Source organism: Artemia sp. Qi Xiang Cuo, chromosome 5, assembly GCF_049724085.1.
Source record: "Artemia sp. Qi Xiang Cuo chromosome 5, ASM4972408v1, whole genome shotgun sequence".
Lineage (NCBI taxonomy): Eukaryota > Metazoa > Arthropoda > Branchiopoda > Anostraca > Artemiidae > Artemia > Artemia sp. Qi Xiang Cuo.
Genome location: NC_142798.1, coordinates 70,133,378 through 70,158,043, shown reverse-complemented (window position 1 = coordinate 70,158,043; position 24,666 = coordinate 70,133,378). Strand labels below are relative to the sequence as shown.

General features: G+C 35.5%; 1 protein-coding gene across 1 annotated transcript in view; it reads right to left on the bottom strand.

Moving 5' to 3' along the window:
* Positions 1 to 24,666, bottom strand: part of LOC148952458 (pre-mRNA-splicing factor RBM22) — a 53,111-nt gene that overhangs the window by 7,198 nt on the left and 21,247 nt on the right. Inside the window, exons 3-5 of the mRNA XM_089089892.1 lie at positions 18,744 to 18,797; positions 12,929 to 13,192; positions 7,555 to 7,777 (exon numbers count right to left, since the gene is read on the bottom strand). Of these exons, the coding sequence (XP_088946018.1) occupies positions 7,555 to 7,777; positions 12,929 to 13,192; positions 18,744 to 18,797 (541 nt within the window). The remainder of the gene's footprint in view (positions 1 to 7,554; positions 7,778 to 12,928; positions 13,193 to 18,743; positions 18,798 to 24,666) is intronic.

Genomic DNA, 24,666 nt, shown 5'->3' with positions numbered 1-24,666 from the left:
GGGAAGGGCACCAGAGTAGCAATGGTGAAGGGAGGAGGAGGGGAATATATTTGAAGATAAAAGGTTAAATGCAAAATAAAATTCTCAAGGAAAAAAGAAAAGTACTTAATTTTTACATACCGAATGAAGCAGAGTTCGACAAATTTTTGAATGGTGAAGATTCCTGGCAAAAATAGCAATTCCTTTAATCGGTACTTCTTTATTTTACAGTCGCAACTCTATTTTATACAGCTAGGTTAAAAATGAACTAATTATTTGGAGGAGGGGCGCGCCACTCCCCCAACTTTTTTGGTATTCGGTAAAATTTTCGATGCTCAGAACAACACTGAACGTAAACGCGTTCAGATGAAATTCTTTCTTTTACTAGCATAGGAAGAAAAGTTGGTAATTCAAACATCTATGTCTGATTTTAGTGTATAGTAAATAATTGAGACAAAAACTTTGGAAAGTAATGAAAAAATTATGTCAAGTTAAGTGAGGGATAGTTACTAAGGGTGGATTGTCACTATTAAAATCACTAGGGGTGGCAACCCTGAATGAAAAGGGATTTTTGGGAACCATTTTTTTTTCGACAAGACAGATTTTTGGGGGAATCCCCAAAAATTCGGGAATAGTGGAAGCACTGGTATTTTCAGACAAAATCTGCCAACAAATTTTACTATGCCATGAAAACTGACAAGCAGCATTGCTACTATGCTACCCAAATTTTTTCACGGGGTATCACAACTTGTGTTTTGACAGCTTTTCTTTGAGCAAAAATTATTTTTATATCTAAAAATGGTATTTTCAGACAAAATCTGCCAACAAATTTGAAAACTTCCATGTAGCATTGCTACTTTGCAACCCCAATTTTTGCACGGCGGTCACCAACCCCCTAACGTATAAATATATAGCCCAAATTGTATATTTGGCATCTATTCTGTCACTTCTCTTTGTCTTTTCTAACGCTAAGTCGAATGGAACTAGCGACAGAAAACGGTTTACAGCGCGTAAATGCTTGAACAACTTGAGCGGTAGGGGGTATATCATACAAGTACCAAAAAAGATAAATAATACCAATGCTTTTATTGTGTTTTCTTTATAATTAAATAAAAAAGTTTTTTTTTAACTGAAAGTAAGGGGCGACATTAAAACTTAAAACGAATAGAAATTATTCCATATATGAAAGGGGCTGTCCCCTCCTAAACGCCTCGCTCTTTATGCTTAAGTTTTACTCTGTCTCAAAACTTGATTTTTTAAAACAATAAAAAACTTTAGCGTGAAGAACAAGGCGTTGAGGAGAGGACAGCCCCTTTCATATACGGAATAATTTATGTTAGTTTTAAGTTTTAATGTCGCTCCTTACTTTTAGTTAAAAAAACTTGTTTTTTTATTTAATTTCTAAATGTTTTTGAATTAATGCAGCTTTGATTTTGGCTCACCGTACATGAATAATTAAACAAAAGTTGCACATTGATTTTACTTTTTTTTTGTTGGCTAAATGGCTTTCTCGAAATTTTGTTCTGACATAACTTACGAATTAACTTACGTAACGAACTTCTATATTCGTATATTAGGGGGTTCGCCCCCAACTCAATACCTCGCTCTTTACGCTAAAGTTTAAATTTTGTTCCAATTTTTTAAGAATTACCCCTTAATCACAAAGGCCGTTAATTAGAATATATAGCTCTAATGAAAGTAAAAAAACTTTAGCGTAAAGATTGAGGTAATGAATAGGGGGCAAACCCAATCATATGCAAAATAATTTCTGTTCGTTTTAAGTTTTGATGTTACTCCTTACTTTCAGTTGAAAAAATAGGTTTCTTTTATTTAATTTCTGATCGTTTTTTAAATAATGCTGAGAAATCCGCCCCCCCTTCAGGGCAATGTCCCTTCTCCCATGAAAACTTCCTCAATGGAAAAATCCTCCCACATAACCCCCAAACCCCCCCCCCCCAACTACCAGAAAAATCCCCCTGAAAACTACTGTGTACTTCCCAACAACCAATACTATATGTAAACCTTGGGCAAAGTTCAAAGCTTGCAGACCTTCCCCCGGGGACTGTGAGGGATTAAGTCATCCTCAAAGACATAGTTATTGTATTTTTCGACCATGCTGAACAAAACAGCTATCTCAAAATTTTGATCGGGTGACTTTGGGAAAAAATGAGCTTGAGAGGGAGCCTAGTTACCCTATATTTTTTTGGTAACTTAAAAAGGGCAATAGAACTTTTAATTTCCGTTCGAATGAGCTCTCCTGCGATATTCTAGGACCCCAGGGTCGATACAATCACCCCTGGGGGGAAAAAAACAAAAAGAACAACAAATAACACGCATCCGTGATCTTTCTTCTGGCAAAAAATACAAAATTCCACATTTTTGCAGATAGGAGCTAGTAACTACTATAGTAGGGTTCTCTGATACGTTGAATCTGATAGCGTGATTTTCATTAAAGTTATATGACTTTTAGGTTGTGGTTCCCCTTTTTTTTCGAAAATAAGGCAAATTTTCTCGGATTTCTCGGATAAGGCAAATTTTCTCGGAACTTGACGAAACATATATATTTGAAATTAGCATAAAAATCTGATTCTTTTTATATATCTATTGGTAACAGAATTCCAGTTTTTAGAGTTTCGGTTACTATTGAGCCGGGTCGCTACTTACTTACAGTTCGTTACCACGAACTGTTTGATTCGATTTAGGATTTTGCTAGGTAATATTATGTGTCACAGTTTCCATTTTTCTTTTATTCTCAGTGATAAGCTTGAGTTTCTGTCATTACTTTGCAACTATTTGGACCAGCAACAGACAAAAGCCCCTTTAAAGTTTTGATTTTATACATAACTATCATCAAGCAACATACGAAAAATTGTGAGAAAAAAGTGGAATTGCATAAATTACCCATTGAAAATTTTCATTCGGCAATCACCTATTCTTATTTTAGCAAGTCAAAATAACTAATTGCCAATTGTCTTTTTATTTATAGTTTTTTCTCTTCAAATAGCATTCAGAGGCGTCACTCTCAAAAACTTTTTGGGTGTGGGGGAGGGGCAATGAATTTTAAGGACTGGAAGGTCATTTTTACTGACTGATTTTGGTGGCATTGGTATTAAAATTACTTAAGTCAGGAATAACTCAGGAATAATATGGTTATTTTGATAGTAAACGTTTATTTGAAAAAACATTTTCAGGAATTTTGAAAAAGAGCTTGAAGCTCCCCTAAAAATGCCGGCAGATCGAAAAAACAACCATTGGAATCCCCATGGTAAAAAACTATCGACCGGAGGTTTGAACCCCCCCTCCCCCCCACCTGAAGATCAAGAAAATTAGTTTTTGATGTGGGTAGCAGGGATGGGTCCCTTAATCTTTTTCGCTAGGACAAGACGGCTACTGTAAGATTGCAGAGATGTTTAATGACTCTTGTAAAAGCTAATATTCATATCTGCGCACTTCTTATAAATTTGTTTTGATAACACCGGAGTAAAGTGCCATTTGGCGCCAAATATTTTTTGGAGCCATTTCTGGACTTGAAAAGTTGGGAACATAAGTGTATTATTAGAATATCCATGGTCAAGAACTCTCAACCGGATTTTAACCTCCCTCTTCATTAATCCCGTCCCAATACCCATAATAATAATAATAATAAAAAAACAACTGAAAATTAAAACTAGTTTTGGATAAAAACTGACTAGTGAAAAATAACCGATGTTTAATGCAATATTAAGTGGAAAATCACGTTGACCTTTTTTGTATCGTTGTTCTGGTCGGAACAATGCTTAACTTGAAACCATCCGAACGTGGGGCGCAGGCCCCATCGGTGGTGCATGGCAATATTTTGGTGGGTCATGGGCAGGACGCGCACTCTTTTACAATCATTAGAGCCTTGAACACTAGAGCCTTAATTAACTAGACTATCGCTAGAGCCTTAATAAAAAAAAACCACACACATACACACACACACACACACACACACATTTTTCATGTGAATGACATCACATTCATATGTATTTAAAGAGCAAAAACGATAAATGATAAAATTGCAAGACGCCATACTTCGTATAAATGTGCTGCATTCACAGAATATTTTTCTGGTACTTGTATGATATACCCCCTGCAGCTCAAGTTGTTCATTCATTGACGCAGTGTAAACAGGTTTCTTTCGCTAGTTTCTTTCAATTTAGCGTGAGAAAAGACAAAAAGAATTAACAGAATAGATGGGAAATATATAATTTGAGCTATGTATTTGCATATTGAGGGGGGTGGGGGTAAAATGGACAGTGTGTCACATTGTCACGCGACAGCGTGAAGTCAGAAAACAATTCTTACTTCATAATATCAGAATAATTGTAGCTAACACATTATGCATGCAGACTCGCTGTACTTTAACCCCCCCCCCCCAATGTGCAAATATATAGCCTAAATTTGTTTCCAAAGTATTATATTTCTATCATACTTGGGTATATTTTATTAGGATTAACCTAACTTCACTTCTTGAGCTGCAGGGGGTATATCATACAAGTACCATTTGTCATTAGTATATAATATGTCTAGAGTTAAGTTTCAAGCTTTCTTCAGGTGTTTAAACTTAAAATTTAGAGTGAAAAAAATAAAATATAATGAGGGGGGGCATCAGGATTTTAGAAATGCCTAGGTGGTGCTTCAAAAGCAAGGTTGTTTGGGTCAACTTATTTTGTTGGGTTCATGATCCACGTGAAAAAAAAGCTGGAAGTGAAGAGAAAAGCTCAAATCTAAGTTAAAAAAAAGCACATTAACAAAAAAACTAAGTTGTTATGATGGAAGTAGAGAGGGAAATTCAGACTTAAAACTAACAAATTTTACTACATATTGAAGAGACTGTCGCCCGCTTTAATCCTATACTATATATAATCCTCCCTAATAAGATAGGCTCCCGCCACCCCTATCCCCCTAAACCCCCTGCTCTTTACACCAAAGTTTGAATCCATTATCTTTATTCTATTGAACAAAAAAATCGCACACAAGAATGCCACAAAAAACTACTTAAATACAGCTTCATTTTCAGAACGAAAGAACCAACTCAAATATTGTGATATGTGATCATGAAAAGAAAACCAACCGTATTGTAATTTATTTCCTTTTTTAAAATTTTTGAGAAACGCTACTCAAGCTTAAGTGAAAAACGCAGGGGGTTTAAGAGGGCAGTAGTCACCCAAATGTAAGTGATTATATAGCATGGGACTAAAGGCAAGCGGTAACCCATTGAATGAAACGATAATCGTTGTTAGTTTCAAGTTTGAACTCTTGCTCTTTACTTCCACCCGAGAAACATTTTTAAATAACCAGAAAAACACCAGAACAAAAATAATTTTTCATCAGAACAAAAGCACCAGAATTAAAATACAAATACATTCTGAGGGCTATTGTAAACCATATAAAGATATTGAAACCTTTCACTGGCAAATGTACTGCCTATGATACACCCTATTCTAGTTACGTATAGGTTACAAATTAAACTTTTTTGTATTAGAGTTTTTTTTCAGTGCCACAGGTGCCTCCTATGATACACTATGGTGCCGCCATCAGTATAATAGAAATACTACGTCGATTTTAAAAGACTGTTTTACCAGTATGTACGAACTTACCATGGAGCATAACCCTCGATTTTATATCCTTGCATCAAATGAAGAAAAATATTTCCACAGAAAATAGAATTGCAGTATGCTGAAGAATCCAGGAACAAGCAGCTTGAGTCCTTTTGGTCAATCAACCAACCTTGAAAACCAGAATTGAGCTTCAGCACACTTTCAATTCACATGAACTTTGCTTCGCGAGCCAGATTTCAGGACGTCCGATGAAAAAGAAGTTTTTGCGTCCGATCGTTTAGCTTTTCTGTCCGCCTAAATTGTAATGGAACAGAGCAAAAACTAATTGTTTATGCTTACTGTTCCAATTTAGGAGAAAAAGCAATCAATCGGGCCCAGATTTACCAATGGGCATCTAGGCCCGGGCCTAGGGGCGCAATAAATTCTCATTGAGGGATTTTTTTTTCTTAACAAAAACTGAATTGATGTGATTTATCGTCAAAGTGCCAGTTAACACTCCACTGCCACGCTGCCTATTCACAGAAAAGGGATTTCAAACAACACAGGAATTCCGAGGCCACTTATAAACTGTCGGATGTCTCCCAGGAATGGTAGTTGAGAGTTCGGTATCACCTCTCTCTTTCATTAGTTTTGGTTCATCAGCTGCGTTCTGTTCAGTGCTTCCACTATCTCCGAATTCTCGGGGGGATTTCCCCGAAAATCTCGCAAAAAGGAAGCGGCAAAAACACTTGAACCTAGAAGCTCCAAAGCTTAAAATCCGGCCTAGCATTTCATGGCTACTGACGAGATTTAATAAAAACGAGGAAATTTTCATGTGAAAAAATTTCCCAATGAATTTTATTCTTTGATGAACTTCATAATTTAATAAATTTTAATATTGTATTGTTATCATAATTTTACAATAATTTCAGATACTTTTTTTTAATTTTTATGAATAATTTCTTTTTCTAATGACATTGTTTCTCTAATGAAAACTTAGTTCAATGAATATTTGTCACTAGCATCCTTTTTTAGATAAGCATTCGAAGTTGTTTTTGTCAAAATATTACTAGGAAAACTTCTAAGAATCCAGAATCAGATATCAAAATCATTTCTAACCTGATACAACCCAAAATTCAGCAAGCAATGTTTCTTGGTCATTTATACTTGACAACACTTACTGCATACTGTTAGAACTTCAATTTTGTTAATAATAGGTACTCTATACTTTCTTTTCTGACATTTCCAAATTAGCATTAAATTTAAAGAAGGGATATATAATTGCTTTCATCATTCCAGAATTTTTTGGAATTTCTCTCAATTTTGCCAAAAGAAAATTAGGTTTTCCAAAACGCCCCTGAAAATTAATATTCGTAAATATAGAAGCGTCAAACAAAATACAAATCACTAATTTTCATTTGTGTTAATTTTTGGGAAGACTTCAGGGAACGCAATTTCGTTTAGGGGTAACATGGGGAAATATCCTGAAATTTGAGGATAGTAAAGTACTAATGATATCTTTACTAACAGTATCCGCTGTAGTATACTACATAGTACTTAATATGGGAAACACTTAATCATTAAACTCTAAGTCAATAGAACATGTAGTGGTACCACGAGGAGAATGAAATCATCATTGCTTTCATTGTTCTTGAATTTTTCATTCTTGAAATTCTTCCCTAAAATTAACGTTGCTAAATATACAAATGTTTAACAAAAATACAAATCATTAATTTCATTGTAGTTAATTTTCAGAGAGATTTCGAAGAACCCAATTTTCTTTAGGGGTAATTTATGGAAATCCTTAAAAATCAGGGTGTAGTGGAAGCACCGGGTGATATTTTTAATAACAGTATAATATTTAAAATACTACTTAATATAGGAAGCAATTAGTCATTAAAACCTTAACCTTGTGGAACACCCAGTGGTACCACAAGGTATTTGGCATACTTTAACCTTGTGTAACCTAAAGGTGTTACACCACTTTGTATGGTACACAGCAAAAAAGCCTTACCTTTTATATTTTGATCCGCCAATGGGTCATCAGGATCCGTCGGTTTTTCATGGCGAAAGGGACATTCCTCCCCTCGTTTGCATTCACCTTTTACCCAGAAAGAGCAAATGTGAGGCCTATTTCGTTTATAATATGGAGCTGTCCGAGCCAGCTTTAACAGTAGATCAGATGGCGCTTGTGCTTTACCCTCTAATGCACCACTAGCTTCTCCTTCTTCTTTAAACTGGAAAAAAGGTTTTAATACTATGACTTGGAAATTAAGAATAGGTAAAAGGGAGGTAAACCATAAAAAAGAAAATATAGAAAAGTTATGAAATATTTACAGCCAGTTATTCATAAGGAAAACAAATTCAACCAAACAGCATTGGAAAAGGATATAAATCCATAATACCACATTTGTCAGGAAACAAAAAAAATACAACAAAACATAAATATCGACCAAAAAAGGTGTGACCACAGCTGTTCTCTGCCAATATCCAGCATCAATATGAAAATAAATTTTAATAAAGGAATGACCTGCCCCAATCTGAATACGAGTACAATGGCGCAGTCAGAATTTTCAACCTGCTCTATTCTCTGAGATACAGCCTATTGTATGTCATGTGTTCGTTTTTCCCCAAAGAGGTAAAAAAAATCACCGTTTTCCTGAGCAAAAAGCCTGTTATCATTAGAATTACAAAACCTAGTCCATCTACGTCCAGCAGAAAACAGTTTTGCAAAGACAAGAAGAGAACCGACTTCAGAAAACCTACTGACAGTGGCGGTTCTTGCCTCTCATGAGCCTGAGGCGAAATTTCGATCAGCCCCCCCCCCCCTATCTCTCAAAAATTTTCAGGTCAAAATATAACAAAATTATCATTTATTAACTGAATTTGAATACACAATTATAAAAAAAAACATTAAAATTAATTGAATTCAGTCGACTTGCTTTTATTTTCAAGGAATGGTGATGAAGATATGGGAAAAATTACAATTTTTGGATTCAATTTGCTTATACTTACTGCCAACTGCACCATCTACTTTATTTTAATAAAAGTAAATTTTCGAAAATTACAAAATGATTATAACTGTCAATTATTTGTTTGAAATTTTGCATCACTGAAATTCTGAGCATGAAATTCTACCCTCCCCCCCTCTATAACCGCCTCTGCCTATTGACGAAACCCTGTATTCTCATATATTTTTCCTTCTCCAGAAATAAAAAAGATCATTATTTGGCAAATTTCTTGAAAATACAAAAAATGCAGATACAAGGGACTGGCAGAGAACATCCAACACGTGGGCCTAATTGTTTCTAATAACGTTTGCTCAAGATTTGAGGTTTGATTGGTAATGTAGGAACTTCAGAACAATCTTGCCCAACAGTTTTCAGGTGTCAAATACAATGCATTCAGGGATCACCTAACCCACTCAAAAGCACACTTTGGGTCTTAACTCAATTATCATTAATTAATATGGTAATTAACTATTACATAGATTATTATTTACTATATCATTGTGATATATTATTGTTATATTGTTATATTATATTATGATATATATTATTGTTATATTATACTATTATACCAGTAGGCTATTATATTTATTATTATACATTTTTTATATAATAATATCAATATTATAACGTTAGTATTATAAATAAGTTGTTAGTAGGAGTAGTAGTAATAGTAGTATTTTATAACTAGCACTAGGAGACCCAGCTTCGATTGGGGAAAAGAAAAAAAGTTTTCTTAAACCTCTTTTGCAAAACAGCTTTAATTTCATTTTAACCATTTCAACTATTTCAAGTATTCGTGACGTCTTCAGATGTTAAATATTTTTCCAAAATTAAGGCCCTAGACGGATTTCCTACAATATTGACTAAACCTCGATCGTTTTTTTCACACCGGAAAATGGTAGCATGTCAATTTTCAAAAAAATCATAATGCCATCCTTGAGAAAAAATTTACAGATAAATTAATACAAATATTGTTCAGTTAATAATATATATATTTTGGAAAAGAAAGAGGCACATGATCCCCAAATGACACGAAGAAGTTTGTTGGAATCTTGACTACAGAACTCTCCAGCTACCAAAACTCCCTCTTTCTTACAACTACACAGTGGGAAGTTAAATTGACAGCTTACATGTTTGCTGGATTTCTGATGAAGTTGTTAACCTCATGAGTCGCTACATGAACATTTATGGTTTGTATAACCATAGCTTCCTGTGACGGACTCCAGCTAGAATATGAGCTAACAAAAATATAATAGAAATTTCTGAAAACTGAATCCAACATTCTGCCACTACTGTTGCAAACAACAACACGAAATATACCGCAGAAGGTATACTGGTAAGTGCTCTTCCTCTGTTTATCCTGTTTTAAGCATCCTGGATAAACTCCTTGAAAACTTCAGGCCATTTGTGCAATACACATATAAGGGGGGGGGGGGAATTTGACTTATCCTAGAAATTCCAAAACGGTGTAAATTCCTAAAATTTGCTTAGTTTGGTCTTTGTTTACACTTTCAAAAATCCCCCCTTCTCTCACCCAGAAAAAAAAATCTGGTACAGGTGCCTAATAAAGGTCTCAGTTTAGTTGGATCTAACATGGGATTTTCTGAAGGTTGCTAGTTATTTTGCTTTTAAGCTATTAATAATTATACTGATAACAATAATGATTGTTTCGATAGCTCATCCATCTTGTCACAAATTTCAAAACACCGCACCGCCAAGAAATATAACTATTTCTTATATAGCAAGGAAACTGAAAAATGCACATTAGAGGAGTAAGTAATAAAAAAAAAAATAAATAAATAAAGCAAGACAAGACAAGAACTACACTAGGACAGCGTTTTATTTATTTTTCGTTGGTGTTATTTATTATTCCCTTTTTTTTTATTCCCTGCGTTATTTATTTTTCTCTATTTACTTCACTGTTGTTCACTGTGGTCGTCCACATTCATTGCACATCTTAGGCAGCTACGTGTTCTCCAGAATGGGGATATCAGGATTCTTTCTAATAATGATTCTCGTTCTTCAGTAAGGGATCTATATAAGAGTTCGCAAATACTACCGCTTTCTGGTCTATTCGAGTTCTATAGAGCACAATATTTTGAATAATGTAGCCCCGATTGCCTACATAATATATTTTGTTACGTTTCTGAACGTCATCAATATGGTACTCGTAACAGAGGTATGATTCAACAACCAAGGAAACCATCAACTCGGTCTGGCTTCTCGCTCAGACACCAGCTTTCATGGGAAAGACTATCAGGTGAGATTCTAGACCAGATGGTTAGACTCGATTTCCGTAAGCTGCTAAGGGGCCATTGTGTTGGTTGTTATGATTTTTTTTTTTTTTATCAAGTAGTGCCAAGCAGTATGAGGATTGATAATGAATCTTAATGATACCCGTTGGGGAATTGAGTGAGCAAGAGGTGTTTCGTCTTTTTTTGTGTGTTTTTTGTTTAAAAGATGTGAGGATGTTAAGTTGAAAAGAGATAGTGCCTGACAAGCCTGGATGACCAGGCTTCTGGAAGTTTGTAAATATTTATGTAAATAAAGTGATTTCTCTATAAAAAAAAGAGGACAACAATAAGATTCTCACTGAGCAAAAACACGAACCAAAGGAAAAAAATAATTTCACTCCAAATAGAAAACATACCTTAGCTGGCCTAATACAACCTTTAACAAAACTATATCTCATAATGCTCACATTTTAAACGTACATAACAAAATTACTCTAACTTGGCCTAATACGATGCAAATGAAAGTTAACTATTTTGTCAGGTCGTTTACGGAAATTAATCGACAGCTCATCCATCTTTTCACAAATTTCAAAACCCCGCACCGCCCAGAAATATAACTATGTTTTGTCCAATTAGGAAACTGAAATAAATATTTACAAAATCGAAAAAAGAAACAACGGATTTGATTGCGTTCGGTAGCAGAAAAAAGAAGCCAAATTGGTGTAAGGAAAAATACATGGTGTGCAAAAAATGAACTACAAAGTCTACCCAACATTCTTTTTATCTAATTGTTCCTTAACTCTAGCAAGTTAACCGTAAGACTTTCTTAGTTTTTCCTTAAGAGCATTCATAATAAGTCTCCTTGTGGTGAACAAAACGAAATGACGGGAGACTATTGTCTCCCAACATATGGTAATTGTGGCTAGATTAGTGTCCAGAGCATATAATAGTTTTAAACCATCACAAGTATGCCTTTGTTCCCCTTTAGCAAAAGGGGTTCTTCAACCTTTGAATCGATGTAAAGGAAAAGTAAAATGAGATGAAAAATGAGTCAAAAGAGATATTTCAAATTTAAGTTTTTAACTTAACTTTATGATTTTATGAATAATTTCTGGGGGGGGGCTAGTCTTTCGAGTTTCAATGGACCTTAAATTTACTCTCTCATTAGATCTTTGTCTTTTACTCAGTCATCCTTCTTTCAGCATTTTTAATTATTTTTGATAATTTAAAAATATTTATAGATTATTTAATTTAATTATTTGATCAAAATTATTTCAATATAATTATTAAATTAAAAAACTAAGTTATTTTATCTAATTATTTAGTTAGATTAGTTAAATAATCATAAATGATATTTAGATTAGATTATTTGAAATTGATTCATTATTAGCTATTTTAGATTATTTAAGTATTCCTTGTTGGCATTGCTCTTATGAATCTCCAATGGATAAAATTGTATTATCCAGTATTACAGAGTTCAAGTACTTGCTTTAGTCAAATTACAGAAAAAGAGGTATCAATGTACAACTTGGGCTGTTGAGAAGAAAACAAAACAAAGTTCTGAAAACAATTTTCAAAAATCCTAAAATACTTACTTCTATCATTCCCAAAAGCTTTACTTTACTTTACCCCCAGCCCCTTTAATGTACAAATACACAACCCAAATTATATATCGTCAGTCGGGTATCAAAAGGTCGTATCTGCATAATTGTAATTTTTCAGAAGAGCAAAAAAAACCTCACAGCTTTTTTATTTCCCCATCAATAACCGTAAAACAAGGACGAATTGATATGTATTGATTTTATATGTCAATCCCTTTTTGTTTTACGGTTACCAGAGGGGAAATAAAAAAGTTGTGAGGTTTCCTATGCTCTTCTGAAAAATTTCAATAATGGAGATATAACCTTTCGAATCCGACTGACGAAAATTCCCATACAGTTTTCTGTTTCTTGATCACGTAACTCTTTTGTTCAAATAGATTCAACGGAAAAGAAGCAGCATCGATGAAATTAGTGACGAAATCACCGAATCAGTGCTTTTAGGAACGATGTATTTCAGGATTTGTTGAAGTTGTTTTACGATCCTGTGAAAACCAATTCATTGTCCTACCACTAAATAAACAGAAAAACTAAATTCCAATTACCTTCCTTTCAGCATTCGTAATATAATATTCTTTATTTACATCACTCATAGGCACCTCATTCTTCATTCCAAGGGCTTTATCTCGAACTTTAATTGGCAAGCCATATTCAAGATCCAAAATACAAGTTTGACAAACATTCTTTAATTTGGCACACGTTTGACATATCTCCGTTTTTTTAAACCTCATTTTTACTCCAGGACACCAACGAAATATAGTGAAAGGCCTAGAGCATATTTTGCATTCTTTACCATACTTGTCTTTTAACTATAAAGAAAAACAGAAAGCCAATTAATGCTATAAAAAGTTTTTCTGTGTAAAATTCTACTTTTTGTAAGGAAAAGCATTTATTTTAAACCTTTTCAGCATAACCCGAAGATTAACCTCAAAATCATGAAATGATTCAATAATTGAAATACCAGGATAGTTGGCAATACAATCACTTATTTAACATCGTTTAGTACGGTTTTTGAACTAAGCTTTTGATTCAACAACAATTTTTGGATAACATACTCCAAAGAAGCCTTCTTGGAGAATGCTCAAAGACTACAAATAGATGAAAATAGAAATTCTTCATTCCAAGGGCTTTATTTCGTACTTTAATTGGTAATCCATATTAAAGACTCAGGGTGCAACTTTGAAAGACATTCTTTAATTTGACACATGTTTGGCATATCTCCGTCTTTTTAAATCTCATATTTACTCCAAGACACCAACAGAATATAGTGAAAGGCCCGGAACACATTTTACATTCTTTTGCATACTTGTCTTTTAACTAAAAGGAAAAACAGAAAACCCATTAATGCGATAAAAACAATTTTTCTGTGTAAGATTCTACTTCATTTGAGGAAGAACATTTATTTTAAACATCAAAAAACAAATTTAAACCTTTTTAGAATAAATCAAAGAGCAACCTGAAAATCATGGAATGAAAAACCAGAATAGTCGACAATATAAGTGACTGTATTCACTTATTTAACATGGTCTAGGTTAATATTACTTTAACATTATAATTTAATTAGTAACAATAATAGCATTATTATTAAGTTAGCATAGTTTAGGTTCAACCATGTTAATTTAACATGACTTCTTTAACACAATCACTTATTTAACATAGTTTAGGATTGTTCTTGAACTAAACTTTTGATTCAACAGTAATTTGTAGAAAATGTGCTCCAAAGAAGCTTCCTGGTAGAGTGTTCAAAAGATTAAATGTAATTCAAAGCAGAAATTCTCCATACCAAGGAATTCGTTTCCTACTTAAACTGGTAAACCATATTCAAAACCCAGGATACAACTTAAAAAATATTCCTTATTTGGCACACGTTTGACATATCTTTTTTCAAACCCCATATTCACAACACAGCACCAGCCAAATTGATGACGGGCCTAGAGCATATTTTACATGCTTTTCCATACTTGTCTTTTAACTAAGAAAAACATAGAGCTAATTAGTGAGATAAAAATAATTTTCTTATGTATAATTCTAATTCATGTGAGGAAGAGCATGGATAAGGTCGTTTCAAATCTAAACCAGTGTTACCAGATGTCTTGTACAAGATAGCGGAATTATATAAGTAAAAGCGACCGAAAGTGATACCCAATGAACAGACTGAATTTCAAAAATACATAGTTCCCTCTATAACATTCCTTGGCTTGAAATGAACATTGAAAAAAACTTTAAAAATAAACACCCTTTGACAGCTGTATTATTTGACTCGTCTGACGCCCCTGTGAATGTTGCTAATCCCCAACTCCTAAAAATACTCCCAAATCAGGATTTTCCCATAAATTCCACTCAGTGTATTTAGAAATTTCCTAGATGACTGGTATTGCAAGGACTAAAACAATGACTACTTACTTACTTTACTTTTGACGAAAACCGGATGCTGCTCCACGTTGCCAGGCATCCATAATTAATCCAACAGAAGTTTTCCATGAGACATGGTTATGTGCAATGGCTTCGACACGGTACAGCCAGTCACTGTTCCAGAGCCGACCGAAGAGGCGGCAGCCTCCAATCGGCTCTACATCGTTTTTCATCACTGACCACTAATCTTTCTTCTGGCCCCCAGGTCGACGTTTCCACTTTTCAAGAAGCCATGCTTTAATAGCAGACTTTGAGATGCATCAGTATTCTTCACGGCGTAGACACTGGCCCAGCCACACAGTCCATCGTCTCTTTACAATTTCCGAGACAGGGTATTACTGTTTACAGCACTCATAGAACTCCTTATTGGATTGTCATTCATGGCACTGGATGCATAGAATACGACGAAGACAGTCATGATCAAAGACATCCAGCTTTCTACTATTTTGAGCTTTGACAACCTATGTAGGAGAGTACTTCTGACAATTGCATTGTAGATTCTAACTTCCGTAGTGAGACTTATGCTTCGACACTTCCATAGTGATTTATTGAGCTGAGAAAAGCTGGTAATTTCTTGATCAAATTCTACCTCCAAATCCACAAGGGATCCAAGGTAGACAAATTCTTTAACTTGCTCATTGCTTTTGCCATCTGGGAATCTAGAAGGGGGACTCTGGGAATTAGCACACATCACTTTGGTCTTAGTTGTGTTTATTCATAATCTGACCATTGCAGAATATTATTCAACTTTGTCCATCATACTTTGGGCTTTCAGTGGATCATCCTCTGCGAGGGCATCAGCATAGCCTAAGCCAGTGACCTATATCTCAAAGGCTTCCTTGGGGTGCTATATTAAGCCCCTTGTTTACCAACTTTATGTTTTAGAAATCCAAACAAAACATCCATCATACAGAATATATGCAGAGTATTTTAAGGTGTGGTGGAGGACCTAAGTCAGACAGTGGCGTAATTTCGTCAAAATCCTGGGGAGGGGCAAAGTTGGAGCTAATTTTCCAAAATCAAGTGAAAATGAAATTAAAAACCAAAAAAAAGCCATTTGGTACCATAAAGGTACTATTTAGTACTATAAAAGTATTATAAAGGTAAATATGTACTAAAAAAACTGATATGTTACAGCACTCAGATTATCACCCTATGCTTATGAACCTTTATGTTTTGAACTTCCAATCAAAACATTCATCATAAGGAATGCATGCATAGGATCTTATTACACAGTATGTTAGAAGAGATAAATAAAGAAAAATACAAGAAGATATAGCATTGTTTTAGTGCTGCTTTAAAGCAGTTGGCCTCCTAAATTATAATTCAAAATATAAGTCAATAGCTTTCAACAAAAATAACAAATTAACCTTGCCCTGATCATACTTATATAACATTAACTATCAGTTAAATTTTCGGGGCTCAAAGTACCAAGTCAGACACGTACGTGGAAGGAAGAGAGATTGTGCTCAACCTCCCCACCATAATCCTAAGATCTCTATGATTTTTCTCAGTTCTATTTTTTTCATAAAATATCTTTGCTTTTGTTTACATAGTCCATTCAATTACTAAAACTAAAATCCCTAAATGTAATCCTCAAATCCCTCAATTGAAATTAGTATCTTTATTCAAAATTATGCACTTATTGGTTCAAAGTGGTCTTGGGAGGATCAAATCTCATCTCTGAAACAAATCATTTTAAAACAACTAGTGCTTCCGAGAAGACCCATGAGGTCAAAATATGTACCATCCCCAGTATTTGTGATTTAAATTTGACAAACTGTATTTAAGATTTAGAATGAGAATAGTATCCATCTCTTTGCCACTTCAACACCCTCAGTTTTTAAATGATAGGAACACTTTAAATTTCGTCAATTTGGATAGCTACACGGTTCCAAAAGCACATGCCAACAGAAAACGATCAAAAATTCTGGACTATTAACCTTAGAAGAACAAGCTTCCATTGGAAGAAATGATGTTTTTCAACCCTCAAATGTTTTAAGAGATGCATATCCAATTCCAACAAACATTTGCCAAAAGTAACATCCACGAAAATGACATTGAAAATTTCCAGGAAAATAGGTTCATGGGGTGAAGTTCCGAATTGGAATTATTTATCTGTCAACAGCAATCCTTTTGCTAACCGCCCAAGGAAGTCTCTGTTAGATGCCACTTTTGATTGCTGTCATAAAAACATTTTTTTCCTAATTAAGAAGTAGGCTACGCCAGTGTTTTGATGATTATATATAGATAACTTTAACTGATTATATTCATGTATATATAGACAAATCAGACATAGGTAAGGAGAATCCAACTTTAAAATGCATATGTGTGTGGCTTTCCCACGTGCCACATTTAGCTATATCTTTTCAGCAGAGCTCCGTGCCATATTTAAATCCAATGCCTCAGCCATGGTATGGTGTTTTAACAGATTCTAAATCATCCATCAACTTACTAGAAAAATCTACTTGCTTGCTGAAGATCATCAAGAATGTTTTTATGATTCTCCCCCCCCCCCTGTTTTCCATTCAATTAGCCTATTTTGTCAAATCATAAAAAACTGGTCTCCCTTAACAAAAAAAAGGTATACACAAGTGGCAGGTGTTACATACATATTTCTAAAAAAAATAACTAATATAAAAATTAAAAGAACTAGAAAAAATACTTAAATTTGTAAAACTAAACATCACTCCTTTCATTTATAGTGCAAAAAGTTAAATTTTCTGAACCATATAATGAGTTTACTTTATCAAAAGAAAATGTATAGGTTCAAATAATACATCAACCATATATCCTTAAAAAAAATCATTCAAGCATTGCACTTTACATAGCATGAGTCTTGTTTTATTTAGCAACTCAATCAACGCAAAAAGGAATTATGCTGTATGATTTCAGTTTCTATTGACATGGTAAACGTTTGAATTGTGAACCGTTGAGACCTTGTCAATATTTTATCATCTTTTGAAGACATAAAAAAAAGGTCCGCTGTTTCCCTTGTAGACAAACAAATTATAAATGTATACATTAAATTCAAAACGAATGGAAAGTTCATTATAATTTAAGAAGAAAAAGAAAAATAACTATTTTCACATTTCAATTTCAATTGTTTTTAGTTTGCTCCAGTCAAGAATGGCAAGAAGCATTAGAATCAATTGTTTAACTAAACAAAAGCTGGCAGCTGATTAATGCAGCATCAATAATATTAAAGTATTAAACCTAAAGCTTCTGCAAAAATGTGCTCAATTTACCATTCCCAATCATTATAGAGGGACAAATGAAAAATTGAAGAACAAAATATTAGCATGATGTTCATTTACTAAAAAAAAGGTAAGGTAGAGGATATGGCACAAGACCCTTAAAGTCAAAACCAGCAGTGCTGATCTCCATTACAAGGCCCCTCAGCCAGGAAGTACAATGGGGGGGGGGATGGGGGCCAGCCATCCTGTGCTTTCACACACACACTTCCTGCTTACCTTCCTCAGATTTCTCCAGGTACCCATTTATAGCTGGGTCAACTCTGGCTGAGCTTACAAAGTCACGCCACTGACCCCTGTCCTAAACCAAATAACCAGCCACACCAGGAATCAAATCCTGGCCCTTTGGACAATAGGATTCCAAATCCAGAACACCATAAACTTGACTAGGACAACTCCTGACTGCTCATTGACTGTTGCCTTTTTAATGCTAAATCCAACACATCTATAGACAATAGACAACCCTGTTTTTTTCTATTACATAAGTTCAAAAATGTGTAAGATTGCATAAATTTAGACATGGTTGGCCTCACTCTCGAAGAAGAAGCCATCACCTAGTAATATTGTGAGAAAATTAACTTATCTTGAAGAAGAGCCTTGATGAAACTCCAAAAAAACTTTTTAGCATAACAAATGGAAATCTAAGATAAAATTTGTGTTTATTTTCAAAACAATAAAAAAAAAACTATCTTACCATTCGGATATAAGGATTATCCCCAAGACAGGTCTGACATAATATGGGAAAATCCTGCAAGAAACAGATATATATTAGACTAAAAATACTTCAATTTTCTGAAAACACCAAGTAAACTAGAAATTTCCCAGCAACAGCATACATTTTTTACTACAGAAAGTTTAAGCATAAAAAAGAATTTTGAAGATGCGATAGATTTTTTTCATGTATTCCAAAAGTAAGCCAAGCCTAATTAAGATCCCTCTCTTGATGCTGTCCATCCCAGTCCCTTTTTTAGGGGGAGGGGACTCATGGGGGAATTGGGACACCATAGGGTCATTGAACCAGGCATCAAAGAAAAATTTTCATAATTTGGATTTTACGTCCCCCATCAAGGAGGCCCACTTGTGCCTCTATAAAGAGGCAACCCACAACAATGTTAAGCGATTTCAGGTCCTAGAGGTCGCAGAGAGACGGCGGTAATCGCATTTTGTAGCCCAAGCTCAAACTAAGAAACTTGCAAAATTTCATTCTCCTCCAACTTGATCTTCATGGGGTAAACTGGGCCGGAAGTTTCGACCCTCCCACCACAGCCCCTCTTTAACGTAGTCCGATTGGGCTGAAATTTAGAGGTTAAACTTTCCTAGGGCCCGGGAGCTTATCCTCGAAATTTCAGCTCAATCCGATCACTCCTTCCCTGTTTTCAAAAAACCAAATTTAGCCACTTAAAATTCATCATCATTTCTTTTTTTTCTTAGCCACGCATACAGGCCACAGTTGGCAACTGATCCGGGTGAATGAGGACTCATTCGAAGCAGAATTCGACCTGTTAGGGCCTTTTGATATTTTCAGACCGAAAAAATTATCCCCTGAATTTACATTTACGAAAAACCTCGTTTTCCTATAAGAACCCGCTATAAGCGGGCTAGCCCGCGAAAACGCGGGCTTGTTTTCCTATAAGAGCCTGCAAGCGATTTCCGGTCCTAGCGGTCGCAGAGAGACAGCGGTAATCGCATTTTGTAGCCCAAGCTCAAACTAAGAAACGTGCAAAATTTCACCCCCCTCCGATTTTATCAAGGAGGTACACTAGTGCCTCTAGCCAGAGGCAACCAACCAACCTGTTGAGTACTTTCATGTCCAAGCAGCCATAGTGAGATTGTTGCAATCGTAATTTGCAGCCACCTCTTAAACAACAAAACGGGCAAAATATGATCCTCCTCCAACTTTATCTTCATGGGGCAAACTGGGCCGGAAGTTTCGACCCTCCCACCACAGCCCCCCTTTGACGTTGTCCAATTGGGCTGAAATTTAGAGGTTAAGCTTACCTAGGGCCCGGGAGCTTGTCATCGAAATTTCAGCTCAATCCGATCACTCCTTCCCTGTTTTCAAAAAAAAAACAAATATAGCCACTTAAAATTCATTTATATTTTTTTTTGTTATACACGCCTACAGGCCACAGTTGGCAACTGATCCGGGTGAATGAGGACTCATTCGAAGCAGATTTCGATCTGTTAGGGTTTTTTGATATTTTCAGACCTAAAAAATTATTCTTTAAATTTACATTGACGAAAAACCTCATTGTCCTATACTAGCCCATGTTATCATGTCCCACCACAACCCCCCTTTCCTGGTTCTGAATTAGAATTAAATTTATAAAACAGCTTTTCCGGAAACTGTGAAACCTATCTTGGGAATATCAGTTCAACCTGAACACTCTTTCTCTGTTGTCCAAAAACCACATATCAGGGTTTACGGGACTGTGCATGCTTTAAAAAAATAAATTACCTTTACTAAGAAATAGCTATAATTACGTCTCTTTAGTGCAGCGGTCGAGACTCTTGACTGTCAGGCGGAAATCCCGGGTTCGATTCACCGTTAAAGCTAATTTTTTATATACTGAACTTAAATTTTAAAAAAGAAACTCAGTTTTTTTTTTTTAATTATTTGAAAAAAATTACGTTTTCTAAAGAGTTAAAGAGGCTGAGTTACAAGGTCTATCCTTAAAACGTACAGAGATTAGAAGGCACAGTTGGGGGATAACAGCTAACAGTTAGTCAAGCAATAATAAGTAATAATAAGCTAATAATAAGCTGAGGTACAAGGTCGAACCTTAAAACGTACAGGGATTAGGAGGCACAGTTGGGGGGCTGCCGCCCCCCCCAAAACCCCCCGCTTTCGCAGCCTTTAAATAAATAAAAAAGTTTTTTTAAACTGAAAGTAAGGAGCGACATTAAATCTTAAAACGAACAGAAATTATTCCGTATATGAAAGGGGCTGTGCCCTCCTCAACGCCTCGCTCTTTACGCTAAAGTTTGACTTTCTCACAACTCTTTTTTTAAACAATAAAAACTTTAGCGTAAAGAGCGAGGCATTGAGGAGGGGACGGCCCCTTTAATATACGGAATAATTTATGTTTGTTTTAAGATTTAATGTCGCTCCTTACTTTCAGTTTAAAAAAACTTTTTTTTTTATTTAAATGATGCGAAAGCGGGGGGGTTTCGGGGGCGGCAGCCCCCCAACTGTGCCTCCTAATCCCTGTACATTTTAAGGTTCGACCTTGTACCTCAGCCTCTTTAACTCTTTAGAAAACTTAGTTTTTTTCAAATAATTTCCCATTAAAGAGTGAATGAACTGGTTCCAAAATCACAGGCAGGCCTGTCGTTGAATAGCAGGCTAATGACTTCCCTAACTGAGTCCTGAAAAACAAAAAATTAGAAAAATTGATCTGCAAAAGGCAACTGGGGTATGTATTGCAAAAGGAAATGGGAAGGTACTGTAAATATGTGACCAAATATAATCAAGGAGTATCATATCCACACACAGGGGACAATTCCTTCCTCCTAAGAGTCACCTAAATAATCAATCCCCTCCCCAAAGAAAGATAGAAAATTGAGGTATTAAAATGTTCTTTTTGGCATTTCTACTGCCCCTCCTCTTTTTTTCAAAAAGCAAATTCTGATACAGAAACATACACAGGAAGTTATTTGGGAAAGGGGGTAAACTGTTATAGGCTTTAAGCACATTTTTAGTCTGCACTAAATGCTAACAACAAGTCTTGAATAGAGCAAGGGTGGTTGTCTGGTGGGGGAACCTCAACAGCCTAAGTAGTGCAAAGCCCTACCTGAGGCAGGTGGGGTGGGGTGCTAGAAGGCCAAATTAGTACTCAGCATCCTGAGCTATACGGGAGAGGACAGACAGTTATGAGGAAACACCTAGGATAGCTAAGTAGTGATTATTAATAACATAAACAGACTTAACTGAATAGCCAATTCCAACCAAATTCTCAGGAAACTTTTTTTATAACCAGTTTATCTTAAGCTTGTGATGATTCTGTGTGAATAATTCAGTGACCTCGAACTAATAGGCGAATAGTTTAAATCATTGATCATTAGGAATTTTGGATTGATAATTAGAATTCAGTGACCTTGACCTAATAGGCGAATAGTTTAAATCATTGATTGTTTGGAATTTTAGATGAATAATACTATATTTTATTAGGAGGGAGTACTAATTGTATTTGCTGTTAAATAAGTGAGATTAAAAAATTCACTGATGGGTTGAAGATTCTTTTGCTTTTCCACTCACTGAATCTCGTTTTACGAACCTTCTTTCGTCTATGATATAAATTTGCCCCGCACCCACTCTGTGATATGTTGAAATGAAAGAATTATTGTGCTGACTACTGGTAACCACAAATTCTGTCCAATGCATGTCAGGATGTGGCAGATGGTACCACGCAGGCGTTAATAAATGCACCCAAATCGGGCTAAAGGACCATACTGGTGAATGGTTATGCATGGACTGTCATGCAAAAAAATTCCCGTGACTCTGAAGTCGCAAGCATCTCAATCCCCACAAAAGCCTAATGCAAAGAGACCTGTAAGAGGAAGCGAAAACAGCACCTCTTCACCAAAAGTTACTACGAGACCTAAAACCAACTCTGAACTACCAACAGGGACTAAGCCGTCTGCAGTAAGTGTAGACATTCTTAACTATGAATCCAAAACAATTTGTCTAAGTGAGAAAATTAAGACCCTGGAAGCCAGTTTATTGGCATCTTAAGCAGAAAATCTAGAAATTCAGACAAGGCACTCAACGTTTCTGGCAGAAATGGAGGAAAAGAACAATCAAATCAAAGTGTTGACAGGTCATTTGGAGGTTAAAGATTTTCTTATAGCCCAGCTGAAACAAGAACTATTCGTGGCTATCATAACCCGCCCTTGTGACCCTTTGCGAATTTCCTAGGACCAAGTTACCATGTTAACGCAAATGGACAATGATTTTGCTGAAGCTAACCAAAATTCACCCCCTGATAATGAAGTGCAAAACATAAAATCTAGCCCAAGCGTAGTCCACGACTGTGTGATCTTAACAGACGAAATGAATCCTGGTGATACATCATCAGCTAGTGCAAGTGCACCCATTCCAACTCTCGCAGAGAAGAGTGACGTAAGAACGTATGACAGTAATATGGACAGTGCTGCTCGTAAATATAACACGCTTTGCCAGTTCTTTGAACAAGGGTAGAAGAAAAAGTGTCGGTTTTTACATATATGCTTAAATTTTAGATCAAAATGTTACAACAAAAATGATTGTAGTTTTGACCACGTAGATTTGTGCAGTGTTTTAACTTGTACAGACAGAGAATGCGTTTTTGCTCATGTCACTCTTGACTTTTGGAAAATAAGAGGGCGTGCGCCAACCCGCACGCCATTATCGCTCCCTGATGGTCATGCTTGCCAGTGTCAGCAACAACCTTGCAAATATCAGACAAATTATAGTTTTGAATCTCTGCCAAGCTTTCAATCCGCAAAGGTCCCCATTCCTGAATACCCCTACTTTAGTATCCCCTTTCAGTTTCCCTCCCCCGCCCATACAAACTTCTCCCCCACCTCTTCCCACCATGCCCTGGCATAACCATTTCCGAAATTTCCAGCTAGCAGGCAGGACAATCCACAGGTAATAGCTCCATACAGAGTTTCTAAAACTTAAATAGTGAGAAGAATGCTAATGTATTTTCTGCTCCTTGGTCAGCGTTTCCGTCTCGTAACCGTTTTGCAGCCCTTCATGATGAATGAGATAGTCTAGTTATTGAATTAGATGAGCCTGAAGTCTCTCCCCTGCCTAAACAGATTTTCCCAAAACAGACAAAAGTAAACATATGCAAAGTTGTTGAAAAAGAAGTCCCTCAATCACATTTTCATTTTCCTTCTTTTTTAACTTTAAATGCAGAAAGACTCAACATTGATAAAATGGGGGAACTTGAGGGTTATGTTCATGCAACCAGAGCTGATATTATTACAGTTACAGAAGAACATAAACGAAGTCCTGAACATCTTACAATACAAGGTTACAAACAATTTATTAAACTAAGACATCATAATCATCTGTTGGGTAAGAGAGGTGGTGGCATAGCATGTTTTGTTTGTGAGCAGTTGGCGCCATGGCTCCTGCAGATTCCCCATATTGATGATAATGATGAAAGGATTTAGATTATGATTTGACCAAAAAAGCTTCCGAGATCTGTAACGGTATTGTTATTGGAGTGTTTTATTGCTCACCTAGTAAGGCATTTTTCCAAAAAAAAGGTCTTTGCTGAAAAGTTAGATTTGTGTGTTGATTTTATTACTTCAAAGTACCCAAATATTGGAATTTGCATTACTGGTGATAAGAACAATGTAAAAATTGAAAGTTTCCTCAGAAGTCAAGGACTCAAGCAAATAGTAAAGTTTCAGACTGCTAAAGGTAATACTAAACTCAATGTAATTTGCACAAATTTGTCAGAATATAATAATGAACCTCAAGACCTACCTCCCATTGGTGGTAGCTGCCACTGCATGATAAAGTGGGCTCCTCTGCCTTTGTATAAAGTAAAATATGTCATTGAGAAAGTTTCCTACTGACCTCTTTTAGACAGGGGTCTCTCAGAATTTGGAAATTGGAT